This window comes from Saccopteryx leptura, chromosome 6, assembly GCF_036850995.1.
Source record: "Saccopteryx leptura isolate mSacLep1 chromosome 6, mSacLep1_pri_phased_curated, whole genome shotgun sequence".
Classification (NCBI taxonomy): domain Eukaryota; kingdom Metazoa; phylum Chordata; class Mammalia; order Chiroptera; family Emballonuridae; genus Saccopteryx; species Saccopteryx leptura.
Window position 1 is genome coordinate 422026 of NC_089508.1, and position 16634 is coordinate 438659.

Below are 16634 nucleotides of genomic sequence, written 5' to 3' on the forward strand. Positions count from 1 at the left end.
ACATACAAAAATCAAGCAATAACAGCATGAAAACGTAGAATAGCAAACCATGCTTCTCTGCCTCTATCTCCTTTTCTCTCTAAAATTCATTAATTAATAAAAGTTTTAAAAGACACTAAAGAAAAAAGCTAAGAACTGTTTGATTTCACACATAAGTGGAATATGAAACTGAGACTCATGGACACACATAAGAGTGCAGTGGTTACCAGAAGAAGGGGGTGTAGGGGTGTTGAAGGAGGGAAGAGTGTAAAGAGAGACAAATATACAATTGTGGAAAATTATTTTACTTTGCAGGATGGGTATACAACCTAATGAACAGTTCAAATGTCATTGAAATGTTATCCTGAAACCTATGTACTCATGGACAACGTCACACTATTAAATTTAAATTTCTAAGTAAAATTTCTAAAATAGACATTGAAAAAAGAAGTTGAAGAAGATAAAAAAATTGGAAGTGATACAGGTTCTGAAACTGGTTGTGATGGGGCTCATTTACGGTGTCATATTGAAAGCATTTTATTGGACCCGCGCTTAGAGCAGCTTAGGCTTCTGCACTAGGACTTACTCAGGGTTGACTTAGAAGGTTGGTCACAGGTTCTCCATGTCACTTTCCCCTCTGTGTCACAGCGAACAAGCCCAGCCTTGTCTTTAGTAAGCCCAGGATGAAGATGACCGTCCCTGTAGCCCACTCCGCGCTTTAGCCCACGTGAAGCTCAGTCCAGTCCAGCCGCGGCTCAAAGCCTGGACTCGGGAGTCCGTCCAGCGGTCAGACACACAGCTTGGCTGCAAGCGTGGCTGGTGCGTGTCTCTCAGCAGGAAGACAGAAAGAAGGACAGGAAGAGTGAGACGGGCCAGATCTCTGTTGAACCCGTGTTTATACTTTAGCGTTGGGAAGGACGAGCTTGCTGCGAGATAACCAATCAGTTTCTATAAATTTTGCAGGCTCGCTGTTGATTCCTCCCATTAACCAATCAGATCCTTCTTCCACGCTAGATTGACAGGCCGCTATGGTCTTTCTTCTGACTTCCACAGCGCACGTCTCAAGGTGGAAACACAGAAGCACCTTCCCCACAGTCTGGGTAAGAATTGGTTTTACCCACGGGGCTGCAAAAACCTGTCTTTTCTTAAGTGTTCAGGTCCAATGGCTCAATGACATGATGGACTCTGAGGGCACAATGGGGTAATTAGCCTGTGGAGTCCATATGCTTTTAGCAAAGTAATTTAAATGGAATGTGGCAGCTTTTATCTATAGCAGGCTTTCCACGTCCTAATAGAATATAATGTCCAACCCGCGGTGCTCTCGTTCCCCGTCAATATCGCGCTACCTACCAACAATACAGAATCACATAGTCTTTAAGGAGAAGGAGAATTAACATGATTGAAATATCCAAAATACCCTAAGGTCTACACTCTCACAAGGAGGACGCCTGTTACTCTGAGTCTAGGATAGACCTAGGGACTTCACTTCTCTGTCCCTCAGGGGAGGAGCGCATGTAAATGAGGAGCTCCATGTGCTCATAGCCCCAGCCCTGCCCCTGCAGCTCTGGGAGAGCAGCCCCAGCCCCAGGGACTCTGCTGACTCCATTTACCCCAGGAGCTAACCCAGAGGAAGCACCATGTAGTTTGGGGCTGCAGTCGACTCTCACTTTGACATTTTACATGGTAACATTACAGACAAATATTACAGGTGTGTGTGTGTGTGTGTGTGTGTGTGTGTGTGTGTGTGTGCCATTTCCTAAGGAGTCTGTCTTGCCTTCATGTGGCCCATGTGAGGTGACGCTGAGAGAGTCTGGTGGTACCTAAGTCAGCCTGGAGGTCTCTGAGACTCTCCTATAAAGGCTCTGGGTTCACGTTCAGTGACTATTATATCACCTTGATCCCCCAGATTCCAGGAAAGAGACTGGAGTGGATAGGTTTTATTAGAAATAAAGTCAATGCTCACACCACAGAATATGCTGCATCTGTGAAAGGGAGATTCTCCATCTCATGAGATAATTCCGAAAGCACTGCCTATCTGCACATGAACAGTCTGAGAGCCGAGGATGCGGCCCTGTATCACTCCATGAAAGACACAGCAAGGGGAAGTCAGTGTGAACCCAGAAACAAACCTCCCTGCGGGGACGGGAGGGCCGGGCTGCAGGGGGCGCTCAGGACACCAGGGGGCGCTCCGGACAACCAACAGGACTCAGAATAACAGACAAAGGCAGGGCACCTTCTTCTGTAGCCAACATTCAACATGTAGATACCTAAGAAAGTGATCACCAGATAAGTCTAACGTGGTTGCTTCTCCCTCCTCTCAACGTATTATGCAGATGAATATTGTCTTTGACTGAGCAACCCATCTCCTAACAGCATGGTTGAGACTGTTGTCTTGTTTCTATTTGACTGGATCATAGTTTCTCAGATACTTGGATAAACCGTCTTTCTGGGTCTGTGCACAGTGTGTTCACAGGTGAGCGTACCCTTTGAGCTCGTGGCTCAGAAAAATAGCACGTTTCCCCCGTGTGGGTGAGCATCGCCTCTCCACTGAAGGACTGAGGGGAACAGCGCGGTACAGGGAGGAGAAGCTTAGCCCTTCCTGCCTGTGTGCTGGATTCCGGAGCTGGGACAGAGGTCTGCCCCTGCCCTGGGCACCCCTGGTCCGCAGCCTTCACACCAGGCTGAGTTACCTCAGCATCTCCCCTGGGTCTGCTGCTTGCAACAGCACGTCATGGACTTTGGACTTCTCACACTGCATAATGTGTGTGCCCATTAAATTAAAAAGCCAATGTAAGTATAAATATACATTTTATCTAATTCTGCTTCCGTGGAGAACCATGAGCAGTACACCTGAGAGGCAGAGGGCATGCACGTCTGCTGTCACAGCCCACACAGGGCTAATATGGGACAGTGTTGGGAATTTGACGACCAAAAAGCGGGGGCTGCATTAATTAGTGACACCTTAGATTTTGAAAAACTGGTACCTATATTTCCTGTGCTTTTCACATGGGAGGTCACTAAAATACAGGTGCCTTATGAAGATTCAGAGTAGATTGCAGAGGACTGAATCAAGTGTGTGTCTGTGTGTGTGTGTGTTTGTGTATGTGTGTGTGTGTGTGTATAATATACTGAATGTACCATGTGCTATCTGTATATATTATGTTACATTTACTTTAAATAAAGCTTTGGTCCTTTTTATTTCTTAAATATATATATATATATATATATATATATATATATATATATATATATATACTGAATGTTCATATAGAATATTTAGAACCACATACAGGCATACTTCAATTGGACCTTCAACTAGAGGCTCCAAAGAATTACGATGTCTCCAAAGACCCTGAGAGCTTCTGGTCTTAACATAGTGTCTACTGTATCAGGGTATCTGGCAGTTTCAAGAAAGGGGCTCCCTGGTGGTGTCATAAAGCCCTTGCTTGGGGTCTCCATACAGAGTTGTTGAGTTTTAATAAGACCAATTCACTGTGTCCAGAGATGTCAAAAGCATACTGTGTATGCTAAGGGAGTATTCTGAATTCAGGAAACAGCCCTTAACCCTGAACTAAATTTGCTAGAGGCCAATACCCAATGCCCCGTGATTCCAGACTGGATCCTCCACTTTGGGGCATGGGGAGGGCATCGGGGGGCAGCCAGGACCCATGAGCACAGGACTGCTGCCCCAGGGGCAGGTGCAGAGAGAGCTGTGAAGGGATTTCCTCTGAGGACCTGGGACTTCTTGAGAAAATCTATATAGCCTAACAGATAGACAGTGACATGTGATTAATTTTAAAATATTATATTTTATCATAAGAATGCCTGTATCTTGACAGAGCATAAGAATCATATTCAAAAAAGTATTCTAGGGCTTCTGGTTATCTGAGCTGTAGAATTTGTGAATAGAAATGGTTTTATTCACTCACTAGGTGCACCTTTCTGCAGAAATTGTAATACACCAATAATATATTCAGCCATCAAAGACCAGAAGAGGTCCAGGTGATCTTTCCTCAGTGAGAAGAGCTCTCTCTCCATGGGGCTCAGGGACCTGGGAGGAGACACACATTTTCTCATGAGGATTAGGACTTTAACACTCAGACTCCAAGAGACGAATGTGTCTTTTCTCAGCTGGTGTCAACTCCTCAGTTATGAGATAGTCTGCCTCATCAATATGCAAATTTTTAGGTGAGGTAGAGCACTTAAATATGGATGTGTCTGTGCCCTGAGAGCATCCCCCACAGCCACACCCTCCCCTCCACAAGTCCTAAAAGCTCAGCCCCTCACCATGGACTGGAGCTGGAGAGCCTTCCTCCTGGTGGCAGTGGCTGCAGGTAAGGGGCTCTGCAGTCCCTGGGTTGATGGGGGACCAAGGACCAGTCAATGGGGAATTCCACACACTCCTGTCTCCTCTCCACAGGTGTCCACTCCGAGGTGCAGCTGGTGCAGTCTGGGGCTGAGCTGAGGAAGCCTGGGGCCTCAGTGAAGGTCTCGTGCAAGGCTTCTGGATACAACTTTATCAACTACTATATGAACTGGGTGCGACAGGCCCCCGGACAAGGGCTCGAGTGGATGGGGCGGATTTACCCTGACTATGGTAGCACAGACTACGCGGAAAAGTTCAGGGGCAGAGTCACAATCACTGCAGACAAGTCCACGAGCACAGCCTTCGTGGAGCTGAGCAGCCTGAGAGTTGAGGACACGGCCGTGTACTACTGCGCGAGAGACACAGCGAGGGGAAGTCAGTGTGAGCCCAGACACAAACCTCCCTGCGGGGACGGGAGGGCCAGGCTGCAGGGGGCGCTCAGGACACCAGGGGGCGCTCCGGACCCACGGAGCCCGAGACCAGCCCCAGGAGCAGGTGCAGAGGGAGGTGGGGAAGGAAGGGGCTTCCTGTGGGAGCAGGGTTTCCTCTCAAAGCTCCCAGCTGTGTCCAGGGGCACTGCCTTCTTCTTCTCTGTGGCTCTAATTTCTCATATTCTCATGCAGACAAAAAACGAGGCTGTAACATTTTCCGTTTGCAGATGACATATCAGCAGTTATTATAGACCTCTTCTTCACCATGTTACTGTGCTTTGATGTTTCTTTCTTGACTAATAAACCATTCACAGTGCTCTCACCTTCCTGGTGGTTGAGGAACATTTCCCTCAAAACATCAAAATCAAAACACCTGTGTGCTGAGCATGGACTCTGTCTCCTCTGCCCACTTTTCTCCACATTGGACCAGCCTCCTGACAGGAACACCTGGCCTCAAAGACATTAGGATTCTTACTGAGGACAATCACCTCCAGTTCTCTCTCCTCCCCACCAAACGCTGTCTTATTGACAGTCCTTCAGACAGATGGACGAAGAAACCCATCCCAACACCTCTTCTCAATGATCTCAATACACTTAGTATGATGCAGGTTAACTTCATTTTTAAATGGACACTTGTGATTACATGATATTCCACCATATAATTTAGGATAATCTTTCATGTCAACACCTTTAGCTCAATATTTTAAAGTTAATCATCCAGCAAGTCCTGTCATAAAAGAAACACACACAGGACCCAGTGGTAATAATGTAGACATTCCTGAGGGTCAGTGTCCAGTCATCACAGCACCCTGAGGATCAGGGCCTCACTGCACTGCAGCGGCCTGGGGACAGGTTACTATAGACAAAGCGGCTACTCAGCCAGCATCTTAAGGACAACGCAGGCCTGAAGGAGGAAGAAGGATTGTGTATTCAGTGATCTGGCTCAGACCTCCCTGCAGCTGGATGCTGATTAGGGAAAATGGAATCAGGGGGCAAACAAATTTGAGGACCTGCGGTGCCACTCACAACCTCAGACAGAAGGAGCGATCTTGCAGTCTCCTTCCTCCAAGGCCCTTTGATGCATCAATATGACCCCAGTCCCATCGCTCCCTCAGGGCTGACACCCTCTGCTGGTCTCAACCCGCCTCCAACCAGTCTCTTAAAACTAATTTTTCTTTTGAAATATACTTGCCTCTTGTTCTTGGTTCAGCCCACAGTTTCCACCTTTCAGTTTCCTTCCTGCGCACTGGAAGCAGCATGTGTGAGAGTGTCTGCATGAGGGTGTGCACGTGCCAATCTCTTTGCACATGCAGTTATGACAGTGTGTGCAATGTGTGTTGTATAAGCATCTGTATGTTTTCATCTCTGTGCTGAGTCCCCCACAGCTCACAGAACAAGGGCCTTCCCACAGGAAATGAGAACCAGGTCAAAGGGAAAGCCCAGCCCCATAGAAACCCTGTTTCCCTCCCTGAGAGCTATGTGTCAGCCTGAGGACAAGATCATGTCATAGACACCGTATCGCCTTTATTTTAAGGCCTTTCTGTACCAATTTCTTAAATATTATCAGGATACATTTATTTAACAAACACTTGAACTTCCGTTTCATGTGAATTGCCTTCCTCTTCTAAATCTCCACTCCAACCCCACCTCCTCTCCTGGCTCCAGGGGGCTTAGAAGCCTCAGCTGCCCCATCCCTGTGTCTCATATTCTTATAGCGCCCCCACATGTACATCTGAAAGTTTATGTTTACATTTTCTCACATTAATTTGTGTCATGTTTATTTGAGTATTAGCCCAGCCTGAAGGAAATAGAAAGGTGAAAGGAAATTTACTTCTCTTCTCTCACACCTGGAAAATTTTTTGGAAATTATCATTTAAGATTGATTTTGTTTATTATCCTAATTGACATTGTTTATTGAATGATTCATAACTATCAGTAAAGACTAATATAATTTATTTTATATGTGATTAAAACCCAACACTATTATTAACATGTGGTTAGATCTATTGAAGTTTTCTGTGCATTTGCAGCTCTACCCTGAGGGCTCTGTGTCCTTTTCAAATGTCCTGTGTGTTCTCTGTCACCTCCTCACCTTCCCTCAGCACATGATTATCCAGGACCATCTTTATATTTCCTCCCCAGCTCTAATAGTACCTGCCCTCTGAGCAGTCCTCTTTTATTTTACTCATGAGGAAAATTGTAAATCAAGATATTTGTTCTGAAACCCTTGTTTGTATGGAGGGGTCACTTCTGCAGAACCCCCCAACTGATAGCCCCTAACACCAAAGACAAGGTGCAGTGAATACCTTGCTAACAGAATGTCTAAGGTGCAATCAGAACCATCTGGTCTCAGAGACCTGGATATTGTGTATTTAGTCATGTTTCTAGAGAATTAATAGTTGAAAGGTCTACTGAGGATTTACTTGACAAATTTACAAGAAACAATTCTATGCCAAAAAAAAAAAAAAAAGAACTGTCACTTGAATAACCATCACAGATATTCAGGGTTATTCCATCAATTTCATACCTGGAGCCAGTTTTCAAGAAGGAAGCACTGGAATAAAGTCAGGTCCCTTGAAGATGATGACAACACACTAATAAACAGGAGTACAATTGATAGTCTCCAGCCTTCTTAAAAGACTATAGCAGTTGCAAGGAGACTGTGCATTGAAGAACAAAGTTAATTAGTGGGTCTTTCTGAAATTTACATACAGTTTAGATCTCAGAGTTCAGAAAATGGGGTTATGAAGTTCAAGTGCTCCATGCAGTTTCCTCAGTCCTTCTCACAGGGCCACTGAGAGTCCTTGACATTGAACTGTTGTTACTCCGCACTTAAGGATGGTATAACTGAATTTTGTAGGACATACTGAAAACTGAGGACCATGCTCACATGGTTTCCCTCGCATGAGGTATGAGGATATTATGTTCTAAAAATCCATAGAAGGTTAGTAAACTGCCTGTACTCAAAAACTAGAACAGGGAATTTAGAGACTCATGCCACAGACAAGTCCTCCAAACCCCCAGGTGATTTCAACTCATCCACACTCAGTCACCTATTTGTCTGTGTGTGGGACATGGATACTGGAGGATGGCAGTGCATTATTGTGACTTAGCCTGGTGATGACTCCAAAATCAGCTGTTCTATCAGATGTGATGTCAGTGCTGAGCAAACTAACATAACCAGACGCCTGGAATGGGGATACCGACCTAGAAAATGCTGTTTTCTCAATACTTGTTAATGGAGCTTTAAATATTAGAGGTTGATGTTCCCATTGATGGCAAATGTACAAAATACTGAGTACTCCAGGTGACTGATAGAATGGAACTTCCTGTGTCCCACTTGATGCTTTCACTACTCGATGTACTTTCTAGTTCCAAAGGCTCAGGAGGGATGGAGCACAGGGCACTATGACACTCAAGTAATGAAACAATGTGACAAGCCCTCAGGGCTGATGTGAACCCCTCCTTAGGAGAGAAGACAGGGAGAGAATGCAGGAGGATCAGGGAGCCTGAACTCAGTCCCACGTAACAGTTAACAACAAAGACACACAAATTTATTTCCCAAAACATAATGAAATTTCACAAATTATAAAGTATTTCATTCCAGTCAAACTGTGTAAAACTATCATTTGAGTGATTTTTGCACTTGAAGTCTAATCACGAAGCTGCAAATAACAAGATAATAAGAAATACTGTCATTATTGTCACTAAGAGGACATTGCAAATGACACAGAATATCCTCATGGCCCATGTCCTCTCGTCCTCCTCCTCTACAAGTCTCCTCTTAAATGTGAGCTATCCCATCCACAAGTCCTGAGTGTACAGAGGAGGCTGATTAAGTCACAAAGGTAATACGGGCTGCATGGGTCACAGTGACCACTAGGGATCACCACCACCTCCACAATCCTGTTACTGGATGTCTAAGAGCGGTTATCTGTGCAACTGCACTAGAGAACATGGATAAAACCTCACAGCTATTCTAGTGTAAGGATCCACTCCTCTCTCTAGACACACTTGTGTTCAGTTTCCTCTGGATTCTGGTACTTGCTAGGTCTGTTCTATTAGTCACCTGTTCCAATGAAGGTTCTACACACACAGCTCCATAAAATGCTCTTCCTGGTAAGTTAATGTACCCAAAGCCTCTCCTTCAGATCTGTGACCTCTATCTTCTCTGGGCCTCTGATCCCAGTGACAGAAAAGCATCTTCTCAACACTCAGTCTATTTTGTCTCTTCAAAGGTCCCAAGACTGGAGTTAACTTAAGGCCAAAGCATCAACATCACCATGTACACGAAGTTCACTTTCACAAGATCTAAAGCCTGTGGTGTATCTGCTTGCAGCAGTGATGAAGGTACCACTCTGCATTTGATGCGGTTCAGGGGAGCAGTAGGGAGGAGTACAGGCCCAGATGGCGAGCTCACTCTTCCCACAGGAGGACACTTGGACAGTCCCAAACTTACATAATATTGGGCATTTACTTATTGAAATATTATGACAGTCATTCACCTACACTCAGGTGCTGCCTTCTCTTTAAATCTCCCCCCCAGAGTTCCATATATAGTAAGAGGACATGCAAATACGGCCCCCTCTGCTCATAAAAACCAGCCCAGCCCTGACCCTGCATCTCTGGGATGGAAGTCCAGCCTGGAATATTCTGGCGTGCCCATTATCAGGACAGGACTGAACACAGGCCATTCATCATGTGGTTTAGGGTCCTCTGGGCTTTCCTTGTTGGTATTTTAGGAGGTAATTGATGGAAAACAAGATGCTGACTATGTGAGTGAGTTTGCCTGAGGGAATCAATGAACATGTCACAGTTTCCTGACCAGGAGGTCTTTGTGTTTGCAGGTGTCCAGTGTGAGGTGCAGCTGGTGGAGTCTGGGGGAGGCTTGGTGCAGCCTGGGGGGTCTCTGAGACTCTCCTGCACAGCATCTGGATTCACCGTCAGTAACACATGGATGCACTGGGTCTGCCAGGCTCCCGGGAAGGGGCTGGAGTGGGTCTCATACATTAGTAATAGTGGTAGTATATACTATGCAGACTCAGTGAAAGACCGATTCACCATCTCCAGAGATGATAGCCAAAACACCCTTTATCTGCAAATGAGCAGCCTGAGAGCCGAGGACACGGCCGTGTATTACTGCTCGAGAGACACAGCGAGGGGAAGTCAGTGTGAGCCCAGACACAAACCTCCCTGCGGGGACGGGAGGGCCGGGCTGCAGGGTGCGCTCAGGACACCAGGGGGCGCTCCGGACCCACGGAGCCAGAGACCAGCCTCAGGAGCAGGTGCAGAGGGAGGTGGGGAAGGAAGGGGCTTCCTGTGGGAGCAGGGTTTCCTCTCAGAGCTCTCAGCTGCATCCAGAGGAACTTCTTCCTTCTTCTCTGTGGCTCTAGTTTCTCAAATTCTCACTGAAACCACAAACGAGGTTGTGACACTGACTGTTTTCAGAGGGTATGTCATACATTATTACTGAACTATCCTTAACCAAGTTTTTGTATTTTCCAGTTTTTTTCTTAACAAATAAACTATTCAGAAAGCTTCTGACTTCCCTGTAGTTTGGAAACATTTCTCTGAAAGAGGGACCAACACAGTCTAGACACCTGTGAGCTGATCTCAGGCTCTCTGTCCCCTCCCTGCCCACCTGTCCTCACATTGACCCAGCCTACTGGAAGGCACAGCTGGCTACACAGTGATCAGGATCGTTCTCCAGAATGTCCACCTAGAGGTCTCTTTCCTTCCCACCACACAGTGTTAACTTCTTGGTCCTCTTTCACCCGGATGAAGGTGGAGACCCACATCAACACCTGGTTTTATCGATCACAATATTTTATTGTGATTTTCATTAACTATCCTTGGCAAAGGACAACTTGTGATTACAGTAATGTCCCAACAACATAATTTAGGATAATTTCCCTTCTCAATACCTTTAACTCAATCAATCCTAACTTAGTCACATCTTCAAGTGTTGTCATATAAGAAAACAAACACAGGTCCCAGAAGTATCAATCTAGATATTCCTGAAGGTTAGTATCCAGCCACTACAGAACCCTCATTATCCGGGCCTCACTGCCCTGTAAGAACCTGGTAACTAACTTCCTGCATACTGGAAGCTGTGTGTGAGAAAGACTGAGTGTATGTACCTTGGTCTGAACTTGCTAATTTGTTTGCACACAAGGTTTTGACTGTATCTGCAATGTGTGGTGTGCATACACATGTATGTTTTTCTCTCTTTGCTGAGCCTCCCACAGCTCGGAGAACAAGACCCTTCCCTCAGGTAAATGAGAATGAGGCTCCTAGAAAATCTCACTCCATAGTAACCCTTTTTTCCTCCCTGTAGGCTGGGAAAAAGAGCGTGTCATGGACACAATATCCCAATTGTTCAAGTCCCATCTGGGCCCATTTGCTATCAATTTACCAGAGGGCATTGTTTACCAAGCACTGAAATCTCCATCCCCATGTGAGTCACCTTACTGCCCTACAAAGTCCACACCACAACCCCACCACCTCTCCTGGTCTCCAAGTGGCTTAGAAGCCTCAGCAGTCAAATCTTGGGTCTCACGTCCTTATGGAACCCCCACATGTACATGTGAAGTTAATTTTTACATTTCCCATGTTAATTTGTGTTGTGTTAATTTGTGCTGTGTTAGACTATTAGCCCAATCAGAAGTTCATAAAAATGTGAGGGAAAATAACAGGGTTCTTTTGCTCTCATACCAGGATACAATTTGGGAAGTTGTTCCTTAAGATAGATTTGTCTAGCAACCTCATTTGCATTATTTATTGAATATTTCATCGGTATAGGCAAGGATTAATATAATTTTCCCTATAAGTGATTAAAATCAAACACTGTTATTAACTTGTAGTTAGAACTTCTGGAAGATTTCTGTTCTTTGGAAACTCTACCCTGAGGGCTCTGAGTCCCTTATAAATGTCCTTATTGTTCCATGTCACCTCTTCATGTTCCCTCAGTACGTGATGCCCCAGGACTAGTTTTATGTTTCTTCCTCAGCCCTAATGCTGACAGCTCTCTGAGGAGTCTTGTTTCATTTTGATTAGGAATAATGTTATAAATCAATATCTTGGTGCTGTGACATTTCTTTATCAGCATGTTACTGCTGTGAAACCTCCCAACAGACAGGACTTAACACCAATAATCATAAGGTGTCCAAGTTACCATGGTGACAGAGAGTCCAATCAGCAATCAAAACAGTCTGGTCACAGAGATCCATATATTTCATTTAAGTCATGATGTTTCTAGAAATTTAACACCTGTACGGTCAACTAAAATCATACTTGACAGACATACATGAAGTGTTCTACAAAAACAAACAAACAAACAACTTTAACTACACTAACCATGATGGAGATTGAAGGTCCTTCAAGCAATTCCACACCTTGAGTCTGTTTTCAGGACAGAAACACCGAAACCAAAACGAGGTCAGTTCCCCTGATGATGATGACACCACAGTATTAAATTGGTGTAATATTGATCTTTCCCAGCCTTCCTCAAAACACTGTGACTGTTGTAGAGACACTGTGCATTGAGGATCATGGGATAATAAGGTTTTCAAAAACTAATGTTACTTCTCTTTAAACTGACACTAATTTCAGATCTCTGATGTCACTATGGTAAAAATGAGGGGCTTATGAAGACCAGGTGCTCCATGCAGTTTCCTCTCAGTCCTTCTCACAGGGTCACAGAGAGTCCTTGATCTCATCCTGTGGTTACTCCCCAGTGGTGGATGGTGTAACTGATCTTCATAGGACATACTGCAAACTGAGGACCACATTCATAGGGTTTTCCTGTCCAGAAAAAGGTAATATGTTAGAAAAGACAACATGAAAGCTGCCTGTGCTCAGCAAACTAAAATGGGGAATTCTGAGACAGTTATGGCCTCCAAAGCCCAAAATGATTCCTATTCATCCACATTCAGTCATAGATTTCTCTGTGTGTGGAACTTGGATACTGGAGGATGGCAGTGAATTGTTGTAACTCAACGTGGTGATGATTTCATTATGAGCTCTCATATCAGATGTGAATTTAGTTCAGAGCAACTTAACATATCCTGTTGCCTTCGGTGGGGTTACTGATCTGGGAAATGCTTTTTTCTCAATCCTTGTGAATGGAGTCATTCATATTAGAGGGCTGATGTTCCAAATGCCATCAGGTGTAAAGAAACAATGGTGAGTTTTAAGATGAATGATAGAATGGAACCACCTGATTACAACAGATGCTTCCAGCACAAGACGTCATTTCTCATCCCAAAGGCTCTGGATGGATGGAGCACAGGAAAGTGGGACACTCAAGTACTCAAACAATGTTAAAAGTTCTCAGCGGTGATGAAAACCCCATCTCAGGAGAGAAGATAGGGAGAAAAGGCAGGAGAATCAAGGAGTCTGACCACAGTCTCGCGTAAAAGATAACAACAGAGACACACAAATTTATTTTCAAAGACAGAGTCAAACTTCACATATTATATAGTCATATTTATTCCTAGTCAAAAATTTTAAAACTATCATTTGACAGATTATTCCACTTAAAGTCCAACCACAAAATCCGCAAATACCAAATTTACGAGAAATACTCTAATTATTGTCACTAAGAGGACATTACAAATGATATAAAATATCCTTATCATTCATGTCCTCATGTCCCTCTCCCCTTCATGTGGAATATTTTTTAGTTAAGGTTGAGCTCTTCCAGCCCCACATCTTAGGAGTATACAGAGGAGGCTGGTTAAGTCACCAGGGTCATGCAGCCTGCATGGCTCAGAGTGACCACGAGGGGACACCATCTCCTCCACAATCTTCTTCTTGAATGTCCCTGGAGACGTTATATTCACAGCTGCACTAGTGAACATAGTCTGAAACCCCACTGCCCACCCAGGTGTAAAAATCCATCCCTCTCCCTAGACACACTGGGACTTCAGTCCCCTCCAGGTCTCCATACTTGCCAGATACATTCTCTCAATCACGGGTTCTAATGTTGCTTCTACACACACAGCTCTGTAAAGTGTTCTCACTGGTAAGTTAATGTTCCCACACCTCTCCATCAGATCCATGAATCTCTCTAACTTCTCAGGGTCTCTGATCCCAGAAAAGAAAAACAACTTCTCAACACTGAGTCTTCTTTGCTTCTTGAAAGTCCAGAGGCCAGAGGTACCCAAGGCCAAGGCATCAACATCATCACATACATAATTTCACTCTCACAAGATGTGCAGCCTCTATTCTCTTCCTAGTGTATATTTATCTCCAACCCTAACGAAGGCAACACTACAATACACACTTGTTTTCATGCTTTCATTACTTACAATTTTCTGCAACCTGAAGGTGCAGGTACCCTTCTGACCTGGCATCATTTCTTGGCAGCAGTAGTGCCAGTTGGGAAGAGCACAGGCCCAGATGTGGAAAGCATTGTTAAAAAATGAGGACACGTAGACCGTCCAAATCCTGCATATGATTCTGTATTTATTTATTGAAATATTATGACAGACATTCACCAGCACTGAGGCACTGACTTCTCCGTAGGTCTCCACCACTGAGCTCCCTATATAGTAGGAGGACATGCAAATAGGCCCCCTCTGCTCAAGAAAACCAGTCCAGCCCTGACCCTGCAACTCTGGGACAGGAACCCGGACCGTGATTCCATGGTCAGGACTGAACACAGATCACTCACCATGGATACTGGACTCTACTGGGTATTTTTATTTCTATTTTAAAAGGTAATTAATAGGTAACAAGAGGTGCTGGGCATGACATTGAGTGTTACTGAGAGAAATGGTAAACGTGTGAATTTCCTGACCAAAACATCTTTGTATTAGCAGGTGTCTAGTGCAAGATGCAGCTGTTGTAGTCCTGGGGGAGGCTTGGTGCAGCCTGGGGGTTCTCTGAGACTCTCGTGTGCACCCTCCAGATTCACCTTCAGTGGCAATGACATGGACTGGGTCCACTAGGCTCCCGGGAAGGTGCTGGCGTGTGTTTCAGAAATTAGTGATAGTGGTGGTAGTACATATTATGCAGACTCCGTGAAGGGCTGATTCACCGTCTCCAGAGACAATGGCAAGAACACGCTGTATCTGCAAATGAGCAGTCTGAGAGTCAAGGACACAGCCGTGTATTACTATGCAGGAGACACAGCGAGGTGAAGTCAGCGTGAGCTCAAACACAAACCTCCCTGCAGGAGGGGCCGCCACCACCAGGGGGCGCTCTGGTCTCTGAACACAAGGACCATCAGGAGCAGGTGCAGTTCGAAGTTAAAGTTTGTTTTCTTGTTTTGTTTCCTCTTCATGTCACAGTTTCCCTCAGAAAACCTCTCTGGGTTCCTGATACGCACTTTCTTCTAAAGTCTCTGAGTTAGAAAAGTCTGTTGTAAAAAGACAACTTTCTTTCAGGGAAAAGGCAGAGAGTCTATTTCAAGTCTTGTGCCCAAATACCAATTCGTCATCAAATCCTCTGACTTCCGTCAAGTGTATCTAACCGGAGACTCTGCTGGACTCAGTGCAGCTCAGCTCCCCACAGCTCAGTGTCCAGCCAGACAACAGCAGAACACGTGTTGCTGGACATTGGAAACCTGTTAAGGATGAAACTGAAACTAGAGATTAAAGACCCCTGGATGTGGTCACTTACTTGACATCATGCTCATGGCATGAAGATCAGTTCACATAACACAGCAGTGGAGGGACACACAACAGCTTTGTATGCGTGTCCAGGCAGACACTTAACATACACACTAAGAAGACATGAAATGTTTATCACTAATATAGTTTAAATTTGTGGGAAGAATGGGAAAGGACCTTCAGCGAGTCAGAGGTGGGCTTATAGAGCTTGGAAAAAGGACTATATTGTGCTGGGGTCGTGGGGCCAGGGGAAGAGTGTTGTTTCAATCTCCCAATGACGTGTGAAGAACAGACGACGCTTTCCTGTCTGATTCCAGTGTGAGGCAGATGAAGGAGAAGCAAGAGTGAACCTTCCTGTTTCAGCAGTGAAATATAGAATAAAATATAGTCTGACGACCTGTTCCATAAAGTTGAGCAAGTGAAGTAGACCATTACAAGTTTTTCATCCATTTGTCATTAAAATCAAAGACTGCAGGTGACATATTATAATGACTGCTTTCAATGCCTGGGTAGATCCATCCTTTGAGGGTCCCAAGGGGATTATAACCCAGGTTTAGCTTGCTTGTTTGGCATAATGATGTATAGAAGCATTTTCTTAGGTTCCAGAGTATAAATTCTGGCTTTTATGTTGACCTTCACGTAATTCAAGATACCAAGATAAACAAGTGCTTCTAGAACTCCTCAGCTGTTCATTTGATAGTGTTTCCTACAGAGATGAGAACGCACTTGGTTTGCAAAGTTGCATCTCTATGTCAAACACTGCTCCCAAAACTGTGTTTCCTTTCCAGTCTCATTCTGATTGACAAGCTCTAGCAAGCACATAACCTTCCTCCATCCGGGCTGATGTTGCATCAGATGGAGGAATATATACTGAATGAAATTTGCATTAATACAATAAGCCCTGGTTACTCACCCCCAGTTTTTATATTGATGTAAGACCAATCAACAAGTAGTATTAAGTCAAGGTTCTCCATGGGAGTCTAGATACATTGAAACTATGTATTAAACTTTCCCAGGTGGAAATAAAACAATATCGAGCCCATTCCTGGGATCCAGCCATGACACCTGTCTGTCTGAAATGAACCACACAGTAGTTTTGAACTCACCTGGAAATTAGGTTAGTTTTCATGCTAGAGCTTTCTAATATAAATGACCCCAAAAGCAACATGTGGCATTTTCAGGAATAAGAGGAGAATGAAAGACCTGCTTAAACAATGAGGAAAATCACAATGTATTGAGATG

General features: G+C 44.6%; 2 gene segments (V, D, J or C); both read left to right on the forward strand.

The window, feature by feature from the left end:
• LOC136375776 (immunoglobulin heavy variable 3-23-like) overlaps positions 1-16634 on the forward strand; it is a 134759-nt gene that overhangs the window by 44413 nt on the left and 73712 nt on the right.
• On the forward strand, positions 4229-14729 carry LOC136375777 (immunoglobulin heavy variable 1-46-like). The segment is given in 4 exon segments: positions 4229-4313; positions 4400-4720; positions 9624-9771; positions 14690-14729. Coding segments are annotated over 4 exon segments (555 nt in total).